Source organism: Malurus melanocephalus, unplaced genomic scaffold (genome assembly GCF_030028575.1).
Source record: "Malurus melanocephalus ecotype Western Australia unplaced genomic scaffold, MMel_1.1 scaffold_4, whole genome shotgun sequence".
Taxonomy (NCBI): domain Eukaryota; kingdom Metazoa; phylum Chordata; class Aves; order Passeriformes; family Maluridae; genus Malurus; species Malurus melanocephalus.
Window position 1 is genome coordinate 1,686,804 of NW_026623236.1, and position 21,816 is coordinate 1,708,619.

The 21,816-nt window shown below is 35.6% G+C and overlaps 1 protein-coding gene across 3 annotated transcripts in view; it reads left to right on the plus strand.

Annotated features, from left to right (window-relative positions):
• The window catches only part of SMAP1 (small ArfGAP 1), an 85,056-nt gene that overhangs the window by 44,504 nt on the left and 18,736 nt on the right, over positions 1 to 21,816 (plus strand). For 2 of the 3 annotated variants that reach the window (XM_057368934.1, XM_057368953.1), the window contains one exon: positions 19,407 to 19,491. In XM_057368934.1, the coding sequence (XP_057224917.1) occupies positions 19,407 to 19,491 (85 nt within the window). The remainder of the gene's footprint in view (positions 1 to 19,406; positions 19,492 to 21,816) is intronic. The other variant, XM_057368944.1, reaches the window with a different exon arrangement.

Below are 21,816 nucleotides of genomic sequence, written 5' to 3' on the forward strand. Positions count from 1 at the left end.
TGACTGCTCAAATGGAACTTATCTGTGTGTCATCTTTTTAATTTAAGACATTCTTCAAGCTTGGGCTTTTCAAGGATCATTCATTCAAATAAACTGCCTTTAGACTGTAAACTTCACATATTTTAAAATTGTAGTGGCTTTCTTTAATCCAAAGGAAAGAGACCTTTATCAAATATTTGCTTCTGTTGGAAGATGTTGGTGAGATAGAAAACTTAAAATTATTGTTATATATTTAAAAATTCATTGCTGCTTTTGTGGTGTGGTTCTGCTTTAGGGAGCTGATAATCATTAGTATTTCAGTAATAATGATACACTTCACATCCAGGTAGAGACTGTCTATATGATCTTTTAAATATCCTGAATCAGCAGGGGAGCATAGGAATTTTGACCRTAGTATTGTGTTTTCAGCAACGATATCAAGCAGTAGATGGTTATTTTTCCCAGTTCCTGGAGRAGGAAACAGAGTAGGAGAAGCCTGCACATTTCATATGTAAAGTCAGTGGYTGCCTTTACTATAGGCATGGTTTATCTCCAGTCTAAACATTCCAGACTTGGGAAGTGAATGAATTAAAAATATGTGAGCAAGCAGCTGGCAATTCTACCACAGTTCTAAGATTTCTTTTAGGTTAAGGTAATTCAGGCAGTGTTATAGCCATCCTATAGAAGAATCAGTAAAGATGGAAAAAATTCATGGTCTTAAACTGGTAAAAAGATGAATCTAGAGAAAACTTCAGATCTATTCACAGGTTTTGTACTCCAACAAGTCTTAAGTTCCTACTGACTTTGTTTTTATCTTTTGTTGAGATTAAATTTCTTAGCTCTTAAAACAATAATATCCATCCTAAAATTTTAAAATGTTCACCTTAAATTCTCGTGTTCTTATCTCTGCTTCATTGAGCTGACTAATTTGTTCCTACATCCACTTAACAGCCTTTCTCTTGTCACTAACTAGATCTTTTCACTAACTGATCCKTAGCCTTTAGCAAGCTAAATATCTAGCATGATTTCTGTTGTATTTTCTAATATTACTACAAGCTTGTAGCATTGATTCAGTAAATTTACGATCACAACATTGCATTAATGTATCAYGTAATTATGGCGTAAAACATACTTGGTTGATTATCATGCTTTGATAAGTAAAAAGAACAGAAAATAATCTTTTAACTGCTTTAATAAAAGTGAGTTTTATTACTGAAATAGCTTATCAGTAAAGAGTCATCATGGGCTTAAAGTGGGWTTCAGGGAAAACATTTTTTTGAGTGTTTGCATTGAAGACTTCAGATGTGTAAGATTTCCTCAAGATCACAGAGACCTACTGCAGAATAGTGGGTAGCAAGGATACTTGTTTTACTCTATTTTTCTGAGCTGTTCACTTTCTCTGATTACTGGGTAATTTGTAATATAACAAGGTCTTACTATGTCAGCTACCAATTGAGTCTAGTCCAGTGATTAGCATTKTATTGGAAGCAGCCAACAACGAGATGTTCCACATCAGAGCTGCAGAACTCTTAATCAAGTAAGTGACATTGCCAAGCTACTGGCAGCTGTAATGGTTTTTTCAGTCTGAGTGAATAAAGTTAAGAAACTTGCATAACTTACCCATGGTCTTTCCTCCCTCTCTCCCTATGCTTTCTCCACAACTGCTTATCTCAAGTTTCCTTRGTGCTTTTGCTTAATATAATTTTATCCTTACAATTACTTTGGAGAAACAGGGAAAAAAAAATCCAAGCAAACTGCTGTAACAATTATTATGTAGTTTTTCATAACATGAAAATCGAGTCCAGGTTATGTGAAGCTGACATGTCCACTCAAAGGCCAGCTTGTTTGCAAGCCATAGAAGTGCAAATTTTAGCAATATACAAATGTATTGAATTACAGGAATAAATTATCAAACTGAGCAAATTATGTGCTTCTTAATGTTTCCTATGGGTCAAGAGTAGGGTAATAGAATAAGTCAGACTGTTGTGTTATGAAAACGAATTTTGCATGTTCTGTACAGGCAATTAAGATTAAGCGATTTTAATTTGACTAAAAATTAAATCTCATGTTATAGGAGCACATTTTATTAGTGGGGAGAGKAAGAAAGTCTATAGTTTGACCACCAACCTTACATGTTTCATTGGTAGTTACGTAGGAAAATCTTTAATTTGTGGGTAGGAAAAAACAGCTAGACTTTTGCTAGCAATTTTTTAAACTTCATCATCCTGCCTGCCCTTTCATCAGCTGCTGGGAAGCTTTCCCTTCTTATTAATTGCTCTTTTGCACAGCTGAAGGTAGTGAAATTTCCCAAATCAGCCATTATTTCTTTTTTTCCTCCTTTCTTTTCTGCTTAAGAATGAGCTCTCTRTTCAGGAGCAGAGTAAAGCTTTGAACATTTTTATGTCTAGCATGTTTACTTGGTACAATTTTTGTTCATCCTTGGGTAATTGAATGTGTTCAATTTAGAATTATTTGGTGATTTAAAAAAGACTACATAGCCTAAGTATTCTACTTGTGCRTGAGTTCTCAAACCTCATAGTAGTTTTCTGAAATAAAATTTAATATGTGTAGATAGTTTAAGAAAAGTTTCCTCTTATAGCACAGAGGAGCACTTCAGATAAGCTCCATGCTACTTCTTCTTGCACCAGGTTGGAGGGGCTCTGTGTGCACCCCATCCACCTTGTGCCTATTTTCCACTGAAAGGATGCATAGAAAGGTAGGAGGTGGRGTGCATTTAGATCATTTGGGCTGAGCCATCAGGCAAATGGCTGAAACACAGGCAGTGTGTGAAATGGGGAGATTGTGTGCCCCAAGGATAAACCAGAGCTGCAGAGAATGAACTGACAAATATTGTTCACAAGCAATAAAACAGTATAAGGAATTTCATTTAGTAAAGGCATTTGCTTTGTACTTTTTAGAACAGTCAAGTTGGACTGAGCTGTATGAATGACTTTTTGAATTTCAGAGCAACTAGGACTGTTCAGTTTTTTTCAGGACATACCTATTTATATACTTCTGCAGTACAAATTCAAACAAAAAAGGCATCATAGGGTATTATGTTATGAGACTGTGGAGTGCTCCCARAGCAAAGAAGGAGAAAATTGGTATGCCTCAATGTTCAGATTTTTGTACAGTTCAAGTTTTTATGTAGTCTAATTTTTAAATTAAGAAAAATGTGATGTGCAACAGTGCTAACAACCCAGAATTAAATCAGAAGTTATTTTGAAAACTGTCCATGGAAAACTTGGTAAGTATTTCTAATACCCAAAATTAGAAAGTTCAGTTAAGTCCATGACATTGAATGCTTTGGAAGTGTTTGGGTTCAGCGCTGTGTAGCTTTCTCCTCTGTTTRGTTTAGATGATTAATTTCAGGAAAATATTGTGATGTTTTCACTGTGAAGTACTGCGTGTTGAGGACCACAGTAACTGTGAAACCTTATCTAAGTTATTGAAGTAAACCCTTTTAAGACAAGATTGTGTTGTACTGGGACAGTAAAGTTAAATGGTTAGGATGTAAAGAACAAGCTGCTATTTTTTTCAGTAAGTACTTTGCATTTGCAAACTAATATTGACAGTCAAAGTTAAAASTTTTTTTCATTCTGCTGAACATATCAGGATGATGAATGGTTCAGAAAGATTGCAGCAGTTACACTTGATTAACTGAGGTTCAGTATGACACTGTGAGTTAGTTTAYTATATTGCATTTTGAGTCTGAAACTGGCTCTTGTTTCTGTATAAAGTTATTTCAAGTGACAGGAATGGGTCAGTTGGAGGTTATTTTTTTCAATGGTGCTATATCAAATGCTGTTTTTCTTCCCCAAAGTGAAGATTAAATTGGCAAATTGAACTTGGCAGTAACAGTGAGCTGCTGCCTCTCAGTCAGCTGGTACCAGCCAGCRCCAGATGGCCTATATTAGAGAGGTACAGACATCAGTTTATCTGCATTTAAAAGGTACTGGAGAACCTCTGAAATAAAAGTGGGGGCAAGTCATACTAGCAGCATTTCCTCTTCACATAGGAAAAACAATGTGCCAAATATTCATTTAAACAAATAGAAAGAACTTAAAGTAGCTTGTTAGGATGGTGTGGTTTTTTTCCCTCCAAAGACAGCTAAAAATTCCACAGAAGTCAACCTGCCTGGACGACTTAGGCAAAAGGAACTAYCAGTCCTCCTTAGTTCTCTGGGATGTCATTTACTTACCCAAAGTATTACAAGTTATCCTCATCATTTTGTACATGGCAAAATGAGTTGGAGGAAATAGTGCTCTAGTGTTCTACACTTCTTTAAAACCAAGCAGCACTTTAAGAATGCTTGGAAGAAATGAAAGTCTGCAGAATGGTGTCCACCTAAACAGCAGTTCAGTRAAAGTGGTATGCTTAGGTGTTTACTTTTAGCTTGTAGGAATAAGTGGATTCCAAAATACTGACCTGAATAATCATTTAAATGCAGAATCCCCTTATAAATATTCTAAATGTTTTCTTCATTTTGATACTCTGTTGTTGATACATTTGCTAAATCACTTGAACAGTCATTAATAACATTTCCCTAGACGTCTAAGCAATATTTGCCTTTCTGACTGATTTCTTTTTTCAATATTTTTTTCCTTTTGACTTTTATATAAAATGCAATACTACCTTAAATTGTAAAAAATAAGCAGTCATGTTTATCACAGGAGCAGAAAAATAGAAACCTCTTTTGCTCTCTGGTTGAATATATAGTCTTATTTATACTTTTAGTCCTTATTTTCATAAATTCAGACTAAGTAGATAAGAATTAAAGCTCAGGATTTAGGAGTATTTGATAAGACATAGGGCAGCCTGTGTCCCTGCCTCCTACCCCCACAAAGAGTGAAGGGTTTTAAGRCTTCTTGTTCACTCAAGTCTGCATTTTATGGACTATGGACCTGTCCCAGCCTGGTTTTATATTTCTAATCATACCTTCTCAGTCTTACGGAAGAGATCAGATTATTTTGGGTTCTTTGRTTGTTTTTAATGCTAATCTGGAGAAAGGCAAATCAGTTAGATTCTTCCTGAAACTGTGCTTGCTATTCATTCCTTTTGCAGGTAACAAAGGACTTCTTCTGTTGGAGGATTGTCTTGAAAAATAGTCTTACTTAATGAAATTAATCTGTCGTGGCTCTTATTACGTGTTTGAAGTTGTGGACAAAGAAATTAAGAAATAGATATTGCAGGTAGAAGCAATGAAAGAAACCCCTTTTTGTCAGAAAAAAAAAAAAGTATTTTTTTATTGTTGGAAAAGGAATCAGCATTCAGGAAGGGCATCACTTTTTTTTTTTCTTCAGCCCGAGGTGTTTTTGCTGTATCAGCTTGATCCTCTCTACTCTGGTCTGCAGCAGAACAATATTTTAATGCAATTCTTTTAAATTCTATATAAGTAGAATCTAAAAACAATGAGAAAAAGCTTGAGTAGGGGCTGTTTTGGTTAAATTTGCCTTTATTTAACTTGCCAGACTGTTTTTAACAGAAAGCTGTTTTAAGTTTACTTAGTTTTAAYTGATCTTCAGTTACACTTTTGTCCATGCAGGTTCAAAACATAATACTGCTTTGGGTTTCAGTTAATAATACTTATTAACAGATGGCAGTTTCAGCTTGTGATAAGCTTTGTCTTTTTTCCTGGTGACTTTGAGACAATCAAGACAACACTACATATGTTTATTTGTATATTGAACGAAATAGAGTGGACACATTTAAAGAAGCATGAAATGAATCAGCCTTATTCATGGGTGGATGCTGTTTTTAGAAAAAAGACATTCTGAGACATTTGAAACCACAGAAGCATGCATGATTGAAACTGTAAATATACAAGCTTATCTATAAAGTTTTATAAAAATTACAGTACTAGTTAGGAGATTGTGTACAATCAATCAAATGTGCAGGAACAAAATGCATAATGCTTTTACTGGTGGTACTGATACATGGAACTGAATGTAAAGAAGGATAAGGATTGGATAAGATGAAGCTGATAAGAAGAAAAAGATTTCATTTTAAATAATGTCACTCAAAATAATCTTATCTTGTTTTGAATAATAGACTTCCTTTGTTTTCCTAAAATAATGCAAGTACTGGAGCATGGGCAAAGCAATCAAGTGTCTTTGTGTATTCTGTTTCATTTTACCACGCTTAAGCTAGAACATGCCTAATCTCAGTCCTGTGTGTGACCATCAAGATAAGGCAATGAGGTAGTGGGAAACCCTGTCAGTTGTGCAAATCTCACTGAAGAATAAAGATTTTTCATAAAATATTATTTTAGATGTCACTGGCAATATTAAATGTCCAACATTAGTTTAAGCTTGTGTTTCARTTTTACTTGAAATTTTCCTTTTATGAAATTGGCACCCGCAGCTAGAAGAAAATGGGGCAGTTCTGAGGTTGTTCCCCTGGCACACCACTGTACTGTTGCAAAATAAATTTGTCCTGCCTCTCTGCTCAGCAAGTATTGTATCTCAACTTATTGTATCTCAAGAATATTGTGCTTCATGTCAGAGTAGGGTACTGCAGGCTTGTCCGCTAGGCAGAAAGTGTATTTTGCACTGTGTAGTAACATGGGTAACTTCTGCTCAAGAGAAGGTATGGATTTTTTGTCTTACCTACTTAACCCTCRGTTTACACTGTAAGTAGATACCAAGGTATCTTTTCCCTTGGTTTAAATGTGTATTATTTTAGTGGTGTGAGTAAAACAGTAAAAAATAAATGTTGAAATGGTTGAATGAACAAACAAATCAGAGACCTTATRATATGACTTTGAAGGGCCAATTTTAAAACTTTGGAATTTTTAAAGCTGAGAATATGAAAAACTTTAGCAACCCTTACATTTTGTAAGGATGATTTAAATATTCAGTTTCAGAAAACACAGAAATTTCATATAAGTTCACATTATTTAAACTGGAGGATTAGAATTAGAAAGAAGCTTGACTCACTTCCAGTTGAGATGAAGGCTGCAGTGCATCTTGATAGTTGATGTTAAGGATTAGGATGATATGGGGGATGAAGACAAATAAAATTGARCTTGTCCAAGTAAGGAGAAACCCATTCTGGTACTGCATATGATAGGTTAAAACTACTTAGCTTTTAAAGTAATTGTTTCAAAGTGATTAACTTTGAAATGAGAACAAAATTGAGGAAAAAATACCATGACTGGCAGAAGAAACTAATACAGCTAATGTTGCATGAGTGTTTATTAGACACTAATCTCACTAAGTTCTGCATTTGTGAAACAGAATTATATATTTGTATGCGAGGATGATAAAGTACTTGTCAGCTGTCTCCTAACTTCTCTAGTAGTTAAAGAAAGCTACAAGCTGATACAGAAGTAAGGAAAATTAAGATATGGAACTATTTCAGTCTGATTAGGTGCCACTGGGAGGATTGAATTTCCATGGAGCTAATTGAGAGGCTTTTTCAAATGTATCTCTAGAGACATAGTATGCTTAGACTTCATAAAGTGTTAGTATTSTACTATTTGTGATAGTGATAGAAACTATGTCAGTACACAGTATGAGAAATACACTCTGAGAAAAATGTTCTGACTCAGAGGTTGTTTATATGAAACACTACTCACTGTGATACTGTAAGACTGACTAAAACATAAAGACTGTAAGAATCAGATGAACAAGAACAGGGAGGTGAAGTRGAGTAATCTTATCAGTAAAAGCAGAGCCCGGGATCTGCTTCTAGTCCATCAAAGGAAAGTAGTGAGGTGGGTCAAGGGAAGAGATTCTCTCCAGGAATCCCAGGCAAGTAAGGGGTGATTGCATAATAGGCTATAGGACTTGTTGTGGGATGCTGAGAGAAAAGAATTTGGGGATGGGACAGAGAATATTGTATGAGGCTTATTATGGGATGGTTAGGTGACAGAGACCTAAACAGAGGAATAGAAAAATCAAGGTGGATTGGGATGTGGATAAAAAGGGGCAGTTACATACATAACAGTTGTTGGGCAGTAGGATTGTCTGAGCCTTCAGCTGATCTCTGCAGGCTATTCTGTATTCTTGCCAAATGCTGTTTGCAACTATTGAGCGTGAGTGCATTGTCTCTTCTGTACTTGTGTGTGAAYACCTGCGAACTTCAAGTTCAGCTACCAACAAGTGGAATAAGAGGCTGGTGCTGGCCACTGGAAAGAGGCTGCAGGTCTGAGCAATCTGAGGGTCAGCACCTAGAAACCAACTGTTTGCAAAGGCAGCATGTCTTAACGGAGCCAAACATACTGTGGTCCCACTTGTGCGTTAACAGGCAGCACATTTCATGCTGGACGAGCCAGTAAGATAAGGTATGAACTGATTGCTAGCTAAGGGTCTTGATATTGAAAGAAGTTTCATGTAATAAGCATTTTTCAAAAAAAAGGAAACACTTTTATTTAGGAAAATACTGAAAAGCAGACCTTCATGAGTAGGGRTGGACAGCATTTCTTTGTTTCTTTACTTATGAGCTGAATTGCCATGCCTGAAATACCTCATTCTTGTCTGGAAAYATGTGAAGAAGGAATTACAAACAAATGCTCTTTAGTTCTGATTGGTTACACTGATGTTGTATTATGTGTTACTTTAAAGGTTCTTGGAAGGAAAGTTGCAGAAGAAAATGGTTTAATGAGGAACTGGAACTAATATAGCTGCTTTATTGTAATYTTGCCAAGGCTAATGAGCGTAATAGAAATTGAGGAGAAATATGTTAGCTCTGTTCATATAGCCATAATATGTGATTCGAAAACTGAAGGTGTATTTAAAATAGCTAACAAAAATACAAACCATGTTTATTGCATTTCACAGCTTGCAAACTGAGATGCATTAAAGTGCTTTGAYGCTAACACGATTTCTAGGTCTCCTAGCAGGACACTGGATTAGCTTTAAGATGGATCTGTCTAGATTTTTCTGCTTTATAGTGATTCCTTCTAAAAGATGTAAACTCCAGGTTTTATTAGATTAAAAGCAGAATTCTTCCATTTTATCTAAATCAAGTTCCATGACAAGATAACACAAAATAGGAAAAGTGTTGATAAACAGCTTTTTCTCTGGCTTTTGTGTCCTTGTAAATACGTCCTTGCTTCTGGGCTCAAATGCAGTAATTTTGAAGATTTAGAGCTGCAGCAAACTCTGGTTCAAGTCTTTGCCCCCAAAATCTCTGGAAAATTTGAATACCTCTGCACTCAGACCATATGCCTCTCCTGTTCTGCAGTGTCACCATCCCTAGCTCAGCTTCAAGTTGCTACTACTTGTTTTGACCATTACCTAGCAATCATTTTGCAATCATYTGGTGCTTTTTTCAATCATCAAACTTAGGAGAAAGTTTTTTCAGACCCTATGCTGAACTTTTCAGCTTTTAAGAACCTAATATATTTGAATCTGAATGCATAGAACTAGTGTTTCAAAGGTGGTTGTTATTTTAAAGATTTAATACATGAATGTAAGGATAAGGATTTACCTCTGATACTGTGCTGTAGTCTCAGCACTAAGTATAAAAAGAAAGCCAACTTCATTTTAGGAAATTCTACATGATTCATATGTAGTTTTGAGCAAAGTGAAAGGGCCTCTGAGATTGTCTGATGCATTACRAAGGAGTTAAACCAATTCAGCTGAGTACAAGACATGAGAGGTTTTAAGTCTTCTTGGAATACATTGACTAAAGTAAATGAGATCTGAGCTAACATTTCAAATTTAGTTAAAATACARTGTTTGTATTACTTGGTCAATAAGTAAGAACAAAGGAATAGTCTTAATCCATTTTCACAGAAATGATTAGTGTATTAGCCTAGACCCAGATAAAATCATATTAATGGAATAAGATTATGGTGCAGGGTCTGTTAGTTCTGCCATGAAGTTTTCAATTCAAATGACTAAAGGTATAATGCATTTTACATAATCTTGCTCAAGTACCTTGCTCTAACTGTGAAAATCTAACAAAATCCATATACCCAGGTTTTAAAGTGAAAATACAGATCAAGGTCCACTTTAAAAAGTTGGGKTTTTTTTGTGTATGTGTTTTGACTGGAGATCCTTCGTGTGTATAAAATCATATTTAGCAACAACAAAAYACAATTTGGTTTTGTTGGTTTACTTAGTATGACTGCCTTAAATAGGCTTACCCCAGTGAGTSTGAGTAGTTCAGTGTCCGTGAGTGATTCACTGAAATAATCACAATAGGCTCTCAAATAATAAATTTCCATTTTCCCCTTGGYTTGACTCTTTGTTTGGTTGAAGGTAATTCTATCTGGATAAATAAGAATGGTGACTTCTTTGTTGTTGTTGACAGGCAGGTTTTTCTCTTGATTAGAAATGTATCAGTGTTTGATTGCCAAGCCACTGTAGTCTATACAACTTCATAATGAAGCACAACTTCAAACTTGTGTTTCAATATAGTACATCAGTTTTCTGGGGGTTTTTTGCTATTTAGGCAAAATAGGAGTTCCTGACTTGCTGAAAGTATCCTGAGTTCTGCAGAGTTAGTCTGATTCTAAGTTTCTTCATCTTTAGTTACAAGTCTGAAAACAGAATGCTGATGTCTTACAGGAGGACAAATAATAACACAATTAATCTTTAATGCTATTTAAATATTATGAAAGTATTAGTTTTTACTTACTTGCATGTCAGGTATGAAAGCTATAAATACATTCTTTAAAAATTCTATGATGCCTACATGAGTAATGCTGTAAATGGATACAGACTAAACTTTGTATAGCATAAGTGTTGGRAAAAATCATATCTACAAGCCTATTGCAAGCTCATAGTGAATTACTAACATTATTTTCTCTTATGGCAATTCTCAAATGTTTATGCTCTCTTGCAAGTTTTATTCAAGCAGGTAATGAAGAGGGAAGGAATCCAATTGCTTTATGCACAAGGCATACAATTCCTATGAAATAAGAGCAGAGGAAAGCTTTTGTTCAGTAACCGTAAAGGCGTAGATGAGCTCTGGTGAGGAAACGGGAAATTGCTTTTAAGTAAGTTAGAAGTGCTTTCCACAAAATTATTTGATGGATCTCCAGCTTTCATAAGGCTTCTTATAGTTAAGGTAGGGAATATAAGTTAGAAATGCATTGATAATCAGATGTGTTTTAAACAGGCTGAGTTCTAGATTCATATGAATTTTTCATTGAAGTGGAAAATTCAGGAAAATGTGCAGAGAAGTATTTTTTGTATTTAATATTAAAATATGAAGGAAAAATGGAGCAGATAAGTGGACTGTACAGCTGATGAATCAGACTTTTGACAGTGACTGATACCTTGCTTCAGAGTAGGAGAAATTTTTAGATTACTAACTTATGACTGCTGTGACTGTAGTGTTTTTCTGCTTCAGAGCTATTAGTCATGTGGCTTATGTTCTGCACTATGTATGCTACCCCTTTAAATGCTCTCACACAATGTAAATGAGAATAAAGTCAATGATAATCCTAAATGCTGATGTTTAAATCTGCAAAATTATTTATTTTATCATCTTGTAATAGTGCATTTGACAAAAATCTGCTTGTTTTTAAAGTATTTGGGGTGGTTTACATTTCTACGCGATGTCATATCTTTCAGAAATGTTAAACCCTTAAAATCTGAATATATGATGATAATTCACATAAGGTTACAGAAGCAAGAAATGGAAACTTGAATCTCCCATTTATAAAGAAAAATAACCCACAGTATTTTCACTGTGTACTGGCACTTTTGAACCAGGCCTTACGAAAAAGTTTGTTTCATGACTGTCAATTTCACTGCARAATGCCCTCAGCTACCTATCAGAGGAGAGTATTCTGGGGAACAGGGATGTGCAGAAGAGTAATCCATAAATTTAGATTGACGGTAGGCCCCGGAATGTATGATCCTATTAAACAACGTTCTGGTAGAATATCAGTGTCCTTACTCATTTAACAAAATTTGATTATTTTCCTATTTTACTACAATAGTAATTAAAAAAGGCAATGAGTTTGACTGCAGAGCAATATATTTGTCACTAGATCTCAATATTCTTATTGTGATATCATTCAAAGTGTAACACGTATCAGAAGACCTCACGTATTCTGTCAACCAAGCAAGCTGGTACAAAGCTTTCTACCTTTCCAGCTTTTCCCTCTTTTCTTTCCCTGCCCGTGTTGTGCACCTAATAGCCAGATGCGTTTGGACAAGGGAAGGGAAAGGACAAGCTTGTTTTGCAGAAAGGGAGCATCGGTGACAGCATTTGTAGACCAGATAGCATCCTGTTAGGTATGTGAATTTAATAAGTGTTTGACCGTCAGTTATGGTGGTACTGTCCCTCCTTTCTGTCTTGCCCATGTGTAACCTTCTCCTCTATGGGCAACATCCTATGTGCCGTACTATGATCTTTGTACAGAGAAGAAAGAGGATTGACTTGGCAATGCTTTTACTCCTTTTTTCTGAGGCCAAATGAATCACTCATTTAATGGTTATCTCCAAAAATAGCTGGCTAAAGAAAATTCGGTGAAATACCCCACTGACATACTGGGCTTCCTATAGTATGTGACTTATGCTTCAGATGTTACTTTAAGTTCTTCACAGTCCCCTCTCCTGCAGACTTGCGATCCAAGTTTCTGTGAGAAAGCATTGCTGCCAATTACAGGGACTTTAAGGAGTTTACCTTTGGATGAGTCAACAGCAAAGCTGTAATACTCMGATTCAGAGCTTCGAGGCTTGTGTATGCTGAACTTCAGTGGGAAAACTGAATCTGGGAATTCACTGTCGTTTGCAGGATGAATTTTGTGTATGGGTTGATTCACTTGACTGATGTGCTCCTTGCATCTGTTTGACAAAGTCTGTAGAATGCCAGAGAAAGGGAAGAGAAGGTGGTTGTGAAGAAAATGTACCAACAGGGAAATACTGCTGACTCTTACGTGTGTATGTCTGTCTGTGTATGTGTGTGTAGTCCTTGAGCRTACTTAACAAGGTGCTTAGAGGTTGTCTTGCTTAAATTAGCAAAACAAGAAATACAATTGTGCAAAGCTGGCAACACTAAAATGATAGTTATCAAAGTATCACTACTCAGCAWCAGCTAAAACACCACTGTGCTATCAACAGTGTTGTAGCCACAAATCCAAGGTGTAGCACCTTATCGACTGCTGTGAATATTGTGAACTCCATCCCAGCCAGACCTGTCCAGGCAATTAGTTTGCAGAATATATGGTATAAAGTCCCTATCAGTTCCTTTGTCCTTGTCAGAGAAACAGCTTTATTCACTAATAATTTGCTTTAGAGTAACATACAAGGGAGAAAAAAAGTCTGTAAAATCAACTCCAGAACTTAATGTGTGAATAGAGTAGTTAACTCTGTTACTTGCTCATTTTTTTTTTGTTTCATTTGTCTCAAGGAAAGTATTTCACATAAATTAGATTGAACTAGAATGGTATAACTAGTGGTATATTGAGGGCTATACATTGTGAGAGCTCAATAAAGGCTAATATTGATTTCTGTAAAATGAAGCTTTGTTTTTTAAATTGAGACCTAGTAGAGACTAGAGACCTTTTTTTTGTTTGTTTTGGCTGGCCTAACCCGGTGTTCTTACCCTTTTTTTTTAAATGAAACCTCCGATTACTTCTGTTGCACAAAATTAGCAAAGAAAGGAAAAAGAAGGGTGGCATAGTAATGCAATTAAATGTAGGTTGCAGAGTTAAAAGATACTTCTACTTCCCTTTGTGAGGGAATAGAAAACTTACTCATTCTGTGTAAATTGGGAAGTTTTTGACAATGGTGTTCTTTTCATTTTTAAGGATGTAGTCAGAATTGTACCAGAATAAACCTCAGAAGTTTGGTACAAATTTTTGTACCTTTTCTATCAAAACCTGGAAATTAACTTAAAATCTTAGAGCTGATATTGAGGGTAAATGAACAAGATTGTTAAATGATTAACCCTACCATTTTCTAATGGTAGAGAAATGAGCAAGATGAATTAAGTAATAGACAGTATCTCTATGAATGACARGAAGACAGTCTGGTGCAGCTTCCACAAATGAAGGCATCATCTCAGTGTGAGATTAGAGTAAGCTTGTGCACTTGGTTGCTTTAAAATCAAATAAGTTAGAGGTGGCCTGGTCTAGTCTAGAGAAGACCTAGTGCTGGTCTTCTGCTGCACTTCTYTGCCTGCTTTTGTGATGGTTTCTTAGCACAAAACATTAAAGTTGACCAAGGTGCCAGGTGGAGGTATAATGGAGATTACCAGCATATAAATTTCTATCCAGTAATTTCAAGACAATTGATTTACAGTGTCAAGGTGTGGGAAATTCAGTGAAGGTCCAGATACTTATTTCTGCATTTCCACTTTTATTAAATAGGAGGGAGATGCTGCTTCTTATGTGTAGACATAAYTTCTCAGTGGTTCATTTTAGTAGAGGTGAAGTTATGAGGAGTTTATAAATATTTTAAAATACTTTTTCTCTTTAGATACTGAAAGRTGATTTATCTTATTATGTAAGGACCACTTACAGGTGTGGTATTAGTACCATACTGTTACATTTTTGTTTTGTAGATGTGCAGCAGAGAGTGTTAAGTTGTAGCTTGATTTGGGTATAAAATTGGGAGTCAGTGATCACTGGATACTAAACAGTGAATTAAGTGAGAGTATCAAAAACCTTATGGAAGTAAAGGAAGACACTGTGATGCTCCACACTCGTCTGCCAAACTATTCATGACACTGCTAAAAGTTGTGGGTTTGGTCAAGCATGACTTCTTCTTGATGAAGCCATGCTGATTCCTCCCATTAACTTTCTTGTCCTTTATGTGCCTGGAAGTGGTTTCCAGTTTAGCTGTTCCATCACCTTCCCAGGTACTGAGGTGAGACTGAGCAACCAGTGGTTCTCTGGGTGTTCCTTCTTGCCCTTGAAGATAACAGTGACAGAAGAGTATACTTGGTGGAACAGTAAAAGGACAGCATTGAAAAATAAAGTAATAGAAAATTATTGTATCCCAGTTACTGTTATCTACAGGATTGCAAGAATTTATAGTGTCCATTCTGGATCTGAGTAATGAGTGTATCCCTGCTCCTCTACTGAARATTTGTGCTTTGTAGGTGAAAATATATGTAAGAGATTGCAAGATCAATTCTTTATTTGCCTCCTCAATTTGGCAAAAGTATCTTAATACCTGCTGAATAAGGGGTAACTTAAATTAGTTGTTGTGGCTCTTTTCATTACAAAGACTCAAGTTTTTTTAGGTAAAAAATTCCAGATAAGCTGACTATATGGAGGGTGCAAAAGAATCAACTCCCTGGAAGCTTGTTCTGGCTTGAGTTTCTTTCATCGATATTTGCAAACAAACTGTTTCCAATAATCTYAAAATAATTTAAAGCAGCGGACATTGCTTACTGTCAGTAGTTCTCCAACACAAAAACAACCCTGAAGGGTAATGTAGTGGTCATTAGTGACAGCTGTGAAAAATGGCCATGCAAGCCCTGCATATCAAAGATGTCTTGATGTTCTGCTGTTTGCAAGGACATTGTTTCAGAAGAATGTACTAGCAGCATAAAAATGATTTTGAACAAGAAGCTGTTAATACATGACCTGAAGTAAATATATCTAGAAATTGCTATAACCATGTACTTCATTCCCTAAAACCACATATATTACTAAGGCTATCTTGAATGTCATAAAAAAATAGTAGCTCCAGTAACCTTGAAGGCTCCACTTGAAAATAAATGCACAAAATTGTGTACCTGTTCCCATCTACTTGCATTTTTCATATCAGATTTTTAATGCTATTTTTAGTTTGCTTAATCATGCTTAGTCTCCTAACTTCTATGCAGTCTTATTCCAAAGGGCACAACAAGGAATAGATTATCTAGTACTGGTGTCAATAATTAAAAATAATTGCTGTGGGTGTCAAACAGACTACTAATAGAAACTGAGATGAATCTTGGTGTAGCAACACTTCCAAGCATTTGTCATGCTATCAAGACTCCCAAGCATTTGTCATGCTATCATGCATCTCTACAAAATGCGGTAGTTTATAGATAAAACACAGCACTAAATTAAACAGGAAGTTTAAGAAATGTCACTGCCTTGTTATGCAGGTTTTTTTCCTGTTGCACACTTCTGTGCTCATCAAGTGCAATACTTAGCATTAACATCTCTACACTGGCCACTCTCTACATAAAGCTTAGTCATCTATGAGTCCTGTTGGGGCAAAATTGCTAAAAAGAAATTGACCAACACATTTCTCTTTATGATGAGAAATAAGAGTTTCTAGTGTCTCCTCTGTGATTCCCTTTTTGCTCTTTTCCAAAAGTTTCAATACCTTGTTTATGCCAGAATTATATGGGCTGGAAGAKACCTCTTGAATTTCTCTCCTTCAGGCTTGGAAATATCGCATGATCTCTGCTACAGAACACTGAAGTAAGGCATTGTTTTTCATTATACCTACTTCARGTGGATGACAGTGCAGAATCCATGGGACTGAACAGAGCACAAGACTGTCTCAAGAAGAAGCRTGGTAGTGAGGGGTCATTTAGGTATTCTTTAGAGTAACTGTGTGTGCAAGATTCTTGTTCTGGCTCATTCCACTGGTGCCAGCCTTACTTAATTTATGTCTAAGTGTAGGTTACTTTAGATAAGTCCCTATTTGTGAAACATGGCAGACCTTAAGCACCAAACAGTTGTCTTCTGAATTTGCACAAAAGTCCTCCTGTGTGCCATGAAGCATTGTAAACAGAAATAAAGGCATACCAAATTCTAGAATGGATTGAAATCTCAGACAAGAGGACTGGAAATTCCAGGAAATGTTACAGGGAGAGAATGGGGGSAATGAAATAATATTGCAAGTAAAATTAAAGAGGAAGATTTTTTTTTTGTTCCAGATAGCTGCTGAATATTGCTTTGTGCATCTGCTGTTGTACAGACGAATTATTGGTAAATGTTAGGTGACTAATGTGTTATTTTCATTTTTCAGACTGAAGGTTAGAATGTTGGTGAAAACTCTGTAGCTCTAAAGATGTTGAATAGCGCTTTAAGGAAAAAAATCTCCACCAAGGAAACAAATGCACTATTAATGGCTAGARATATTTGCTCTGCTAACAAGCTTGAAAACAATTCTGCAGCTTTTCTTMAAGTAACTAACTAGGAAGTAACGCAAAAATACAGTGGTTTACATAGTGGCAAGAGGAGCAAAATGGGACAGAATGATCAAGAAATAATAGTAAGGATATTGGAAAAGAGTATYTTAAGGGATCATATTTTTATAGACATTCATATTTTTATACCTTGTATCTTCATTGCCTTTCTTATTTAGAGAGTGATGAAACAGAAATRTGCATTTAATATTTCCTGAAAATGTTCATTTGACAAAGCTGAGTATCTAACTATATTATTTATTCCTCCCATATTTTTAAATTTTTAGTTTAAGTAATGAGATTAATTTGCCACAATAATACGCACCAAATATAAGAAAACGCTGTATGTTGAACTCTTTAGTTCTTATTTATGTATGCAGAAATGTTTGCATTCAAAACTAACCTGTCAAGGTTTAAAATATTTCAAATTTGTTCTTTTATGTATTTATCAGAAACCTAGTATGAAATCATGAAAATTTGCACATTTAGTATAATTCTAAGAGTTTTTCTTTTAAATTAAAAGAAATAATTCTRTATTCAGAATTTTTAAGCTGTTTAAGCAAATGGGAAGAAAAGCCAGTTTCATGAAATCAAGGGGCGTGTCGGAAATGCTTGYTTTTACAGCTTCTGTGACCCATAGTTTTTCTTACAGAGGTGGAGAAGACTTAAATGTGCAAAGTTTTACAGCAAATTCTGGTCTGAAGTACTGACTGTTAATTCTGATTAGTGGATCTTTTCTAATAATAAGTTTGTTGGTTTATGGCATATTTACTGAGATATGGTCAGTTGTAGAAAACTTCATTTCCARTTGTCACTTTTAAAAAATTCTTGCTATGCTGTCATGGTTTACTTTGAAAAATGATACTTTTTTGGAGCATTTAGAATCAGTGTTGTGTGTTCCAGATCATAAACACAATGATGAAAGTTGTAATGTAGTATAGTATCAGGGAATTAATGGGCTGTTTTTTCATCAGGCTATTTCCCAAACAGCTGGATCTTGAGCAAGGTGTGTAAAGTCAACCTAAGGATTTTTGACAAGAGGAAGCAAGTATTTCCCTGAAAGCTTAGCAAGGGTCAGATAGTGTGTGATGATACCGGTTCGYGGTAGCTGCAGCAATGGAATTTGGTTTCTTGGAGCTCTTTGTTGGAGGGTTTCAGTGGGGACTTGCTCATGCAAGAGGAGTCTCTGTAGTGTAACAGGCTTTGGTTCACTTGGGCTGACTTTGAATTCTCTGGAGTTTCCTCACTGCTCTTTGCAAACACCAAGCTTGTTACTGTTTATTCCCTTTTGCAGGAGAGGAGGAAATTAAAGACTTGCTTAAAACATGAGATCTTTATTCCCATGTGTTGAACTTTAAAATCTCCTAATGCTAAATACTAGGATTTAATGACTTCAGCAACCTCAGAAGCCTCAGTGACCCAGTCAAAGCCACGTTATGTATGTGATAAAGGTRTGAGTGAAGCAGGTTCTGCTGGTTTCAGCCCACTGCCCAGCCTGACAGTGGCCCACCACTGTTTTTGGGTAATCTCTTCTGGTTACTCATGGGTCAGTCAGTCTGCTTCAGGATTTTGTGATAAATGTGGAGCCAAGGCATAGTAAATGTGTGCAAGGAAATGCATTTGTCATGTTACTTCTATAAACCAGTTGGTGTTCATTTTAGAAATTGATATTTTGATGGATTCAGGGGATCAGCCTGGTATTGGTATTCGAAGAACTATATACAAATCTATGAAGTAATTTTCGTAATCAAATTTCACATCAATACCATCATACATTTTGAAGTCTCTAGGCAAGAAAAGACTAGGGGTTTCTTTTTCCAGAGAAGAATGCTGTTATTAGCCTTCAGGTTTATGAAGGAAAAGATCATGAACTTGGATTGTGTGCATCAGTGCTCAGCATCGTAAATTCTGCATGTTCTGCAGATACTTTTTTGCAGGAAGGCAAACTAATGTCATTAGTAGGCTTCTAATTTTTACACTTAAGCTTTTAAAAACTTCATTTTTTCTCTTCAGTGCCTCAGAACTATGCAGTTTGGTTGCTAACATGAGTTGATAAATTATAGACAGCTTTTTTGCCTTCTGCATGATATGCAGTGGTTCATTTTAAGACTGCAGCTTATTTTTAAGCTATCCTTGAACTTACACTTATGTAAAAATTGCTACATACCACTGAAAGTACAATGATAATTTTTTACAGTCATGTGCCATGTCCYTTTTGACCATAACTGCCACATGCTTCATTACAAATCAAATTAATTATGATAAATAAATATGGGAAAGGACTTTTACTTTGATACTGAAGCAGCATTTTTAATGAGAATTCTTTAAGCACTGTATCTTTTCAGACAGTTTACTTGTGTTTATTTTTTTTCCCTTACTAGCCACAGAAGAAAGAGGATCAGCAATCAGAAGCTAAAGCAAGTCCAAAAAAGTCATCAGAACCYACTATTGACCTTTTAGGACTTGGTAAGCAATACATAATAACTTGGTTTTAAATCAAACATAGATATATAATTTTAAATTTTAATGTACRTACTTTAATTTTCTTTGTGCTTACTGATAGTTAGATGAATCTGATTGCATGCATGAATTTAAAACTATAAAGAAAAAATGCCATGGGGATGTGGGTATGTTAGTGTTTATGTTTTTCTAGGGAGAGTAATGAGCTCCTGTGGGAAGGGGAAGTTATCAAAGTGATCTTCAAAGGGCTTGTRGATTGTAGTATTTCATTGTTTATGGTACAAGTATACTTTCCAGTGAAAATTCTGAGGTCATCTGAGTTACGTGTCTGTAAAACACATTATATCACACAGTTCCTGTATTAGTTAAAAGAATGGTAAACTGTCGGACTGTAGGTGACTAGTACCTTGTAAAATATATGGGCATTTCAGTGCTCTGTACTGACTGCAACCATCATTCATTTTTATCGAATACACCTTTTTTTTATTTTCTGAGTGGCAGGTTACTGTGAATTTGTCTTGTAAACTAGTTTCTAGTGAAATAATTTAATTTGCACTGTCTGCCTATACTGTTGTGTATAGGCCATACTTGTAAAATATGTCTTTCRTTTATCTAGTATTGCACTAAATGTAGTTTTTTCCATTTGATAGAATCTTAAAATGGAAATGGAAGAATAAAATATTGCAGCAACTATTTTTATTTCCTTTTGATACTCAGTGTTAGGAAAATTTTCTACAAGCTGTGAGTGGATATTAAGATTATTCTCTTTGTATCAATGTAATGGTTATTCATCGTTTTCTGCATAATTTCTACATGATATTGAAGGAGGGTAYTAAGTCTTTTAAATGTAATTCTAAAAACTTTGTAGAAAAATGTTTTGGGTTTTCTTAAATTTTTTGTTTCAAGGTACAAATAATGTGACAGAGTAGTAAATGTCTTCTCTGTTTTAGAATTCACACTATCATCCAAAAAACATGTTATTTTCCCTCTGATATAGAGCTAACTGTWAAGTACCATTTTTGTATGGGTTATGTGTATGTTGTCCATATCTCATTCCAAGTAATCTGCTACTATAGGCATGCAAATCTTAATTAACACAGTGCAATGAATGTAGAATGAGCCTATTTAAAAAAAAAAGTCATTTAGACTTGATGGAAAGCTGATTCTCCTTTATTTTCTTTAGCAGGCCAACAAACTAATTAAAAACTAAAATTTAATCAATATGTGGTTTTGAGATTGCTAGGCTTCTGTATTCTTTTGGTCATGATTTGAAAAGTATCTTGGTAACACTGTTTATGATACAATAATGAACTCGGATTACACTGGCTTACTTGATATGTGTACAATAAAAATAGTATTATAATTGGTGTTCAGCAGCTCTGCTTCTTCAGTGAGATATAAAAAGGGYAAAGTTTATAATATGTATCTTAAAACCCCATAATTTTAGAGGCGGGAATGCTTAAAGATCTTTTAAATAACAAATTGAAAAGTAGTTTAATAAGCCAGTAGCACTTGGAATCCACTGAGCTGCAAATGAGATATGTGTTAATGAGAGCAGACCTGCATATTTCATTTGAAGAGCTGTCTTTTAATTAGCACCTGCAGTAGAAGACTTCAGATAGTATTAAAAGAGAGATCACATCAACCCAATCTATATCATAGAACCACAGAATAGTCCAGGTTGGAAGAGACCTCAAATGACCATCTGGTCCAAGGGGTCCATGGGAAGGGGAGCTTAGAGGAGATTGTCTGCCATCATGTCTGGGCACAAACCTCCAGTGATGGGGRCTCTACCACATCTGTGGAGCTGTTCTAGTAAATGTTCTCAGGTAAAAAAATTCTTTTTTTATGTCGACACACTTGTACGTGTTGCCCCCTGTCTTCTTTGTGTGGCTCTGTGTGTTGGGAASAGAGAGGCTCTGTCCTCTCTGCAGCTGCCCTTTAAGTACTGGAATACTGGGATAAAATTCTTCCTGAGCCTTACCCTCTCCCAAGAGAAAAGACAGACCTGCTTCAATCTTTCTTCATAGAAGCCTGCAGCCCTTTGGCCATCTTCATGCCTCTCCTTTGAGCTCTCTCCAGTCTATGTCTGTCTTGAGTTGCGGGGCCAGAATTCCAGTGAAGCCAGGGAAGTGCTGAGTCGAGTGGGATGATCACATCTTTGTCTCAGCRAGTAACACCCCTGTGGATACAGCCCAGAATCCCACTCACCTTCTTTGCCACAGCAATTAAAATGTTTGATATGTCATACTAAATAATATTAAAATGGATATGCTTGCTTAGCTCATTCTTCTTACTTAGCAGACATGTTTCTAAGGAGAATTCATTCTC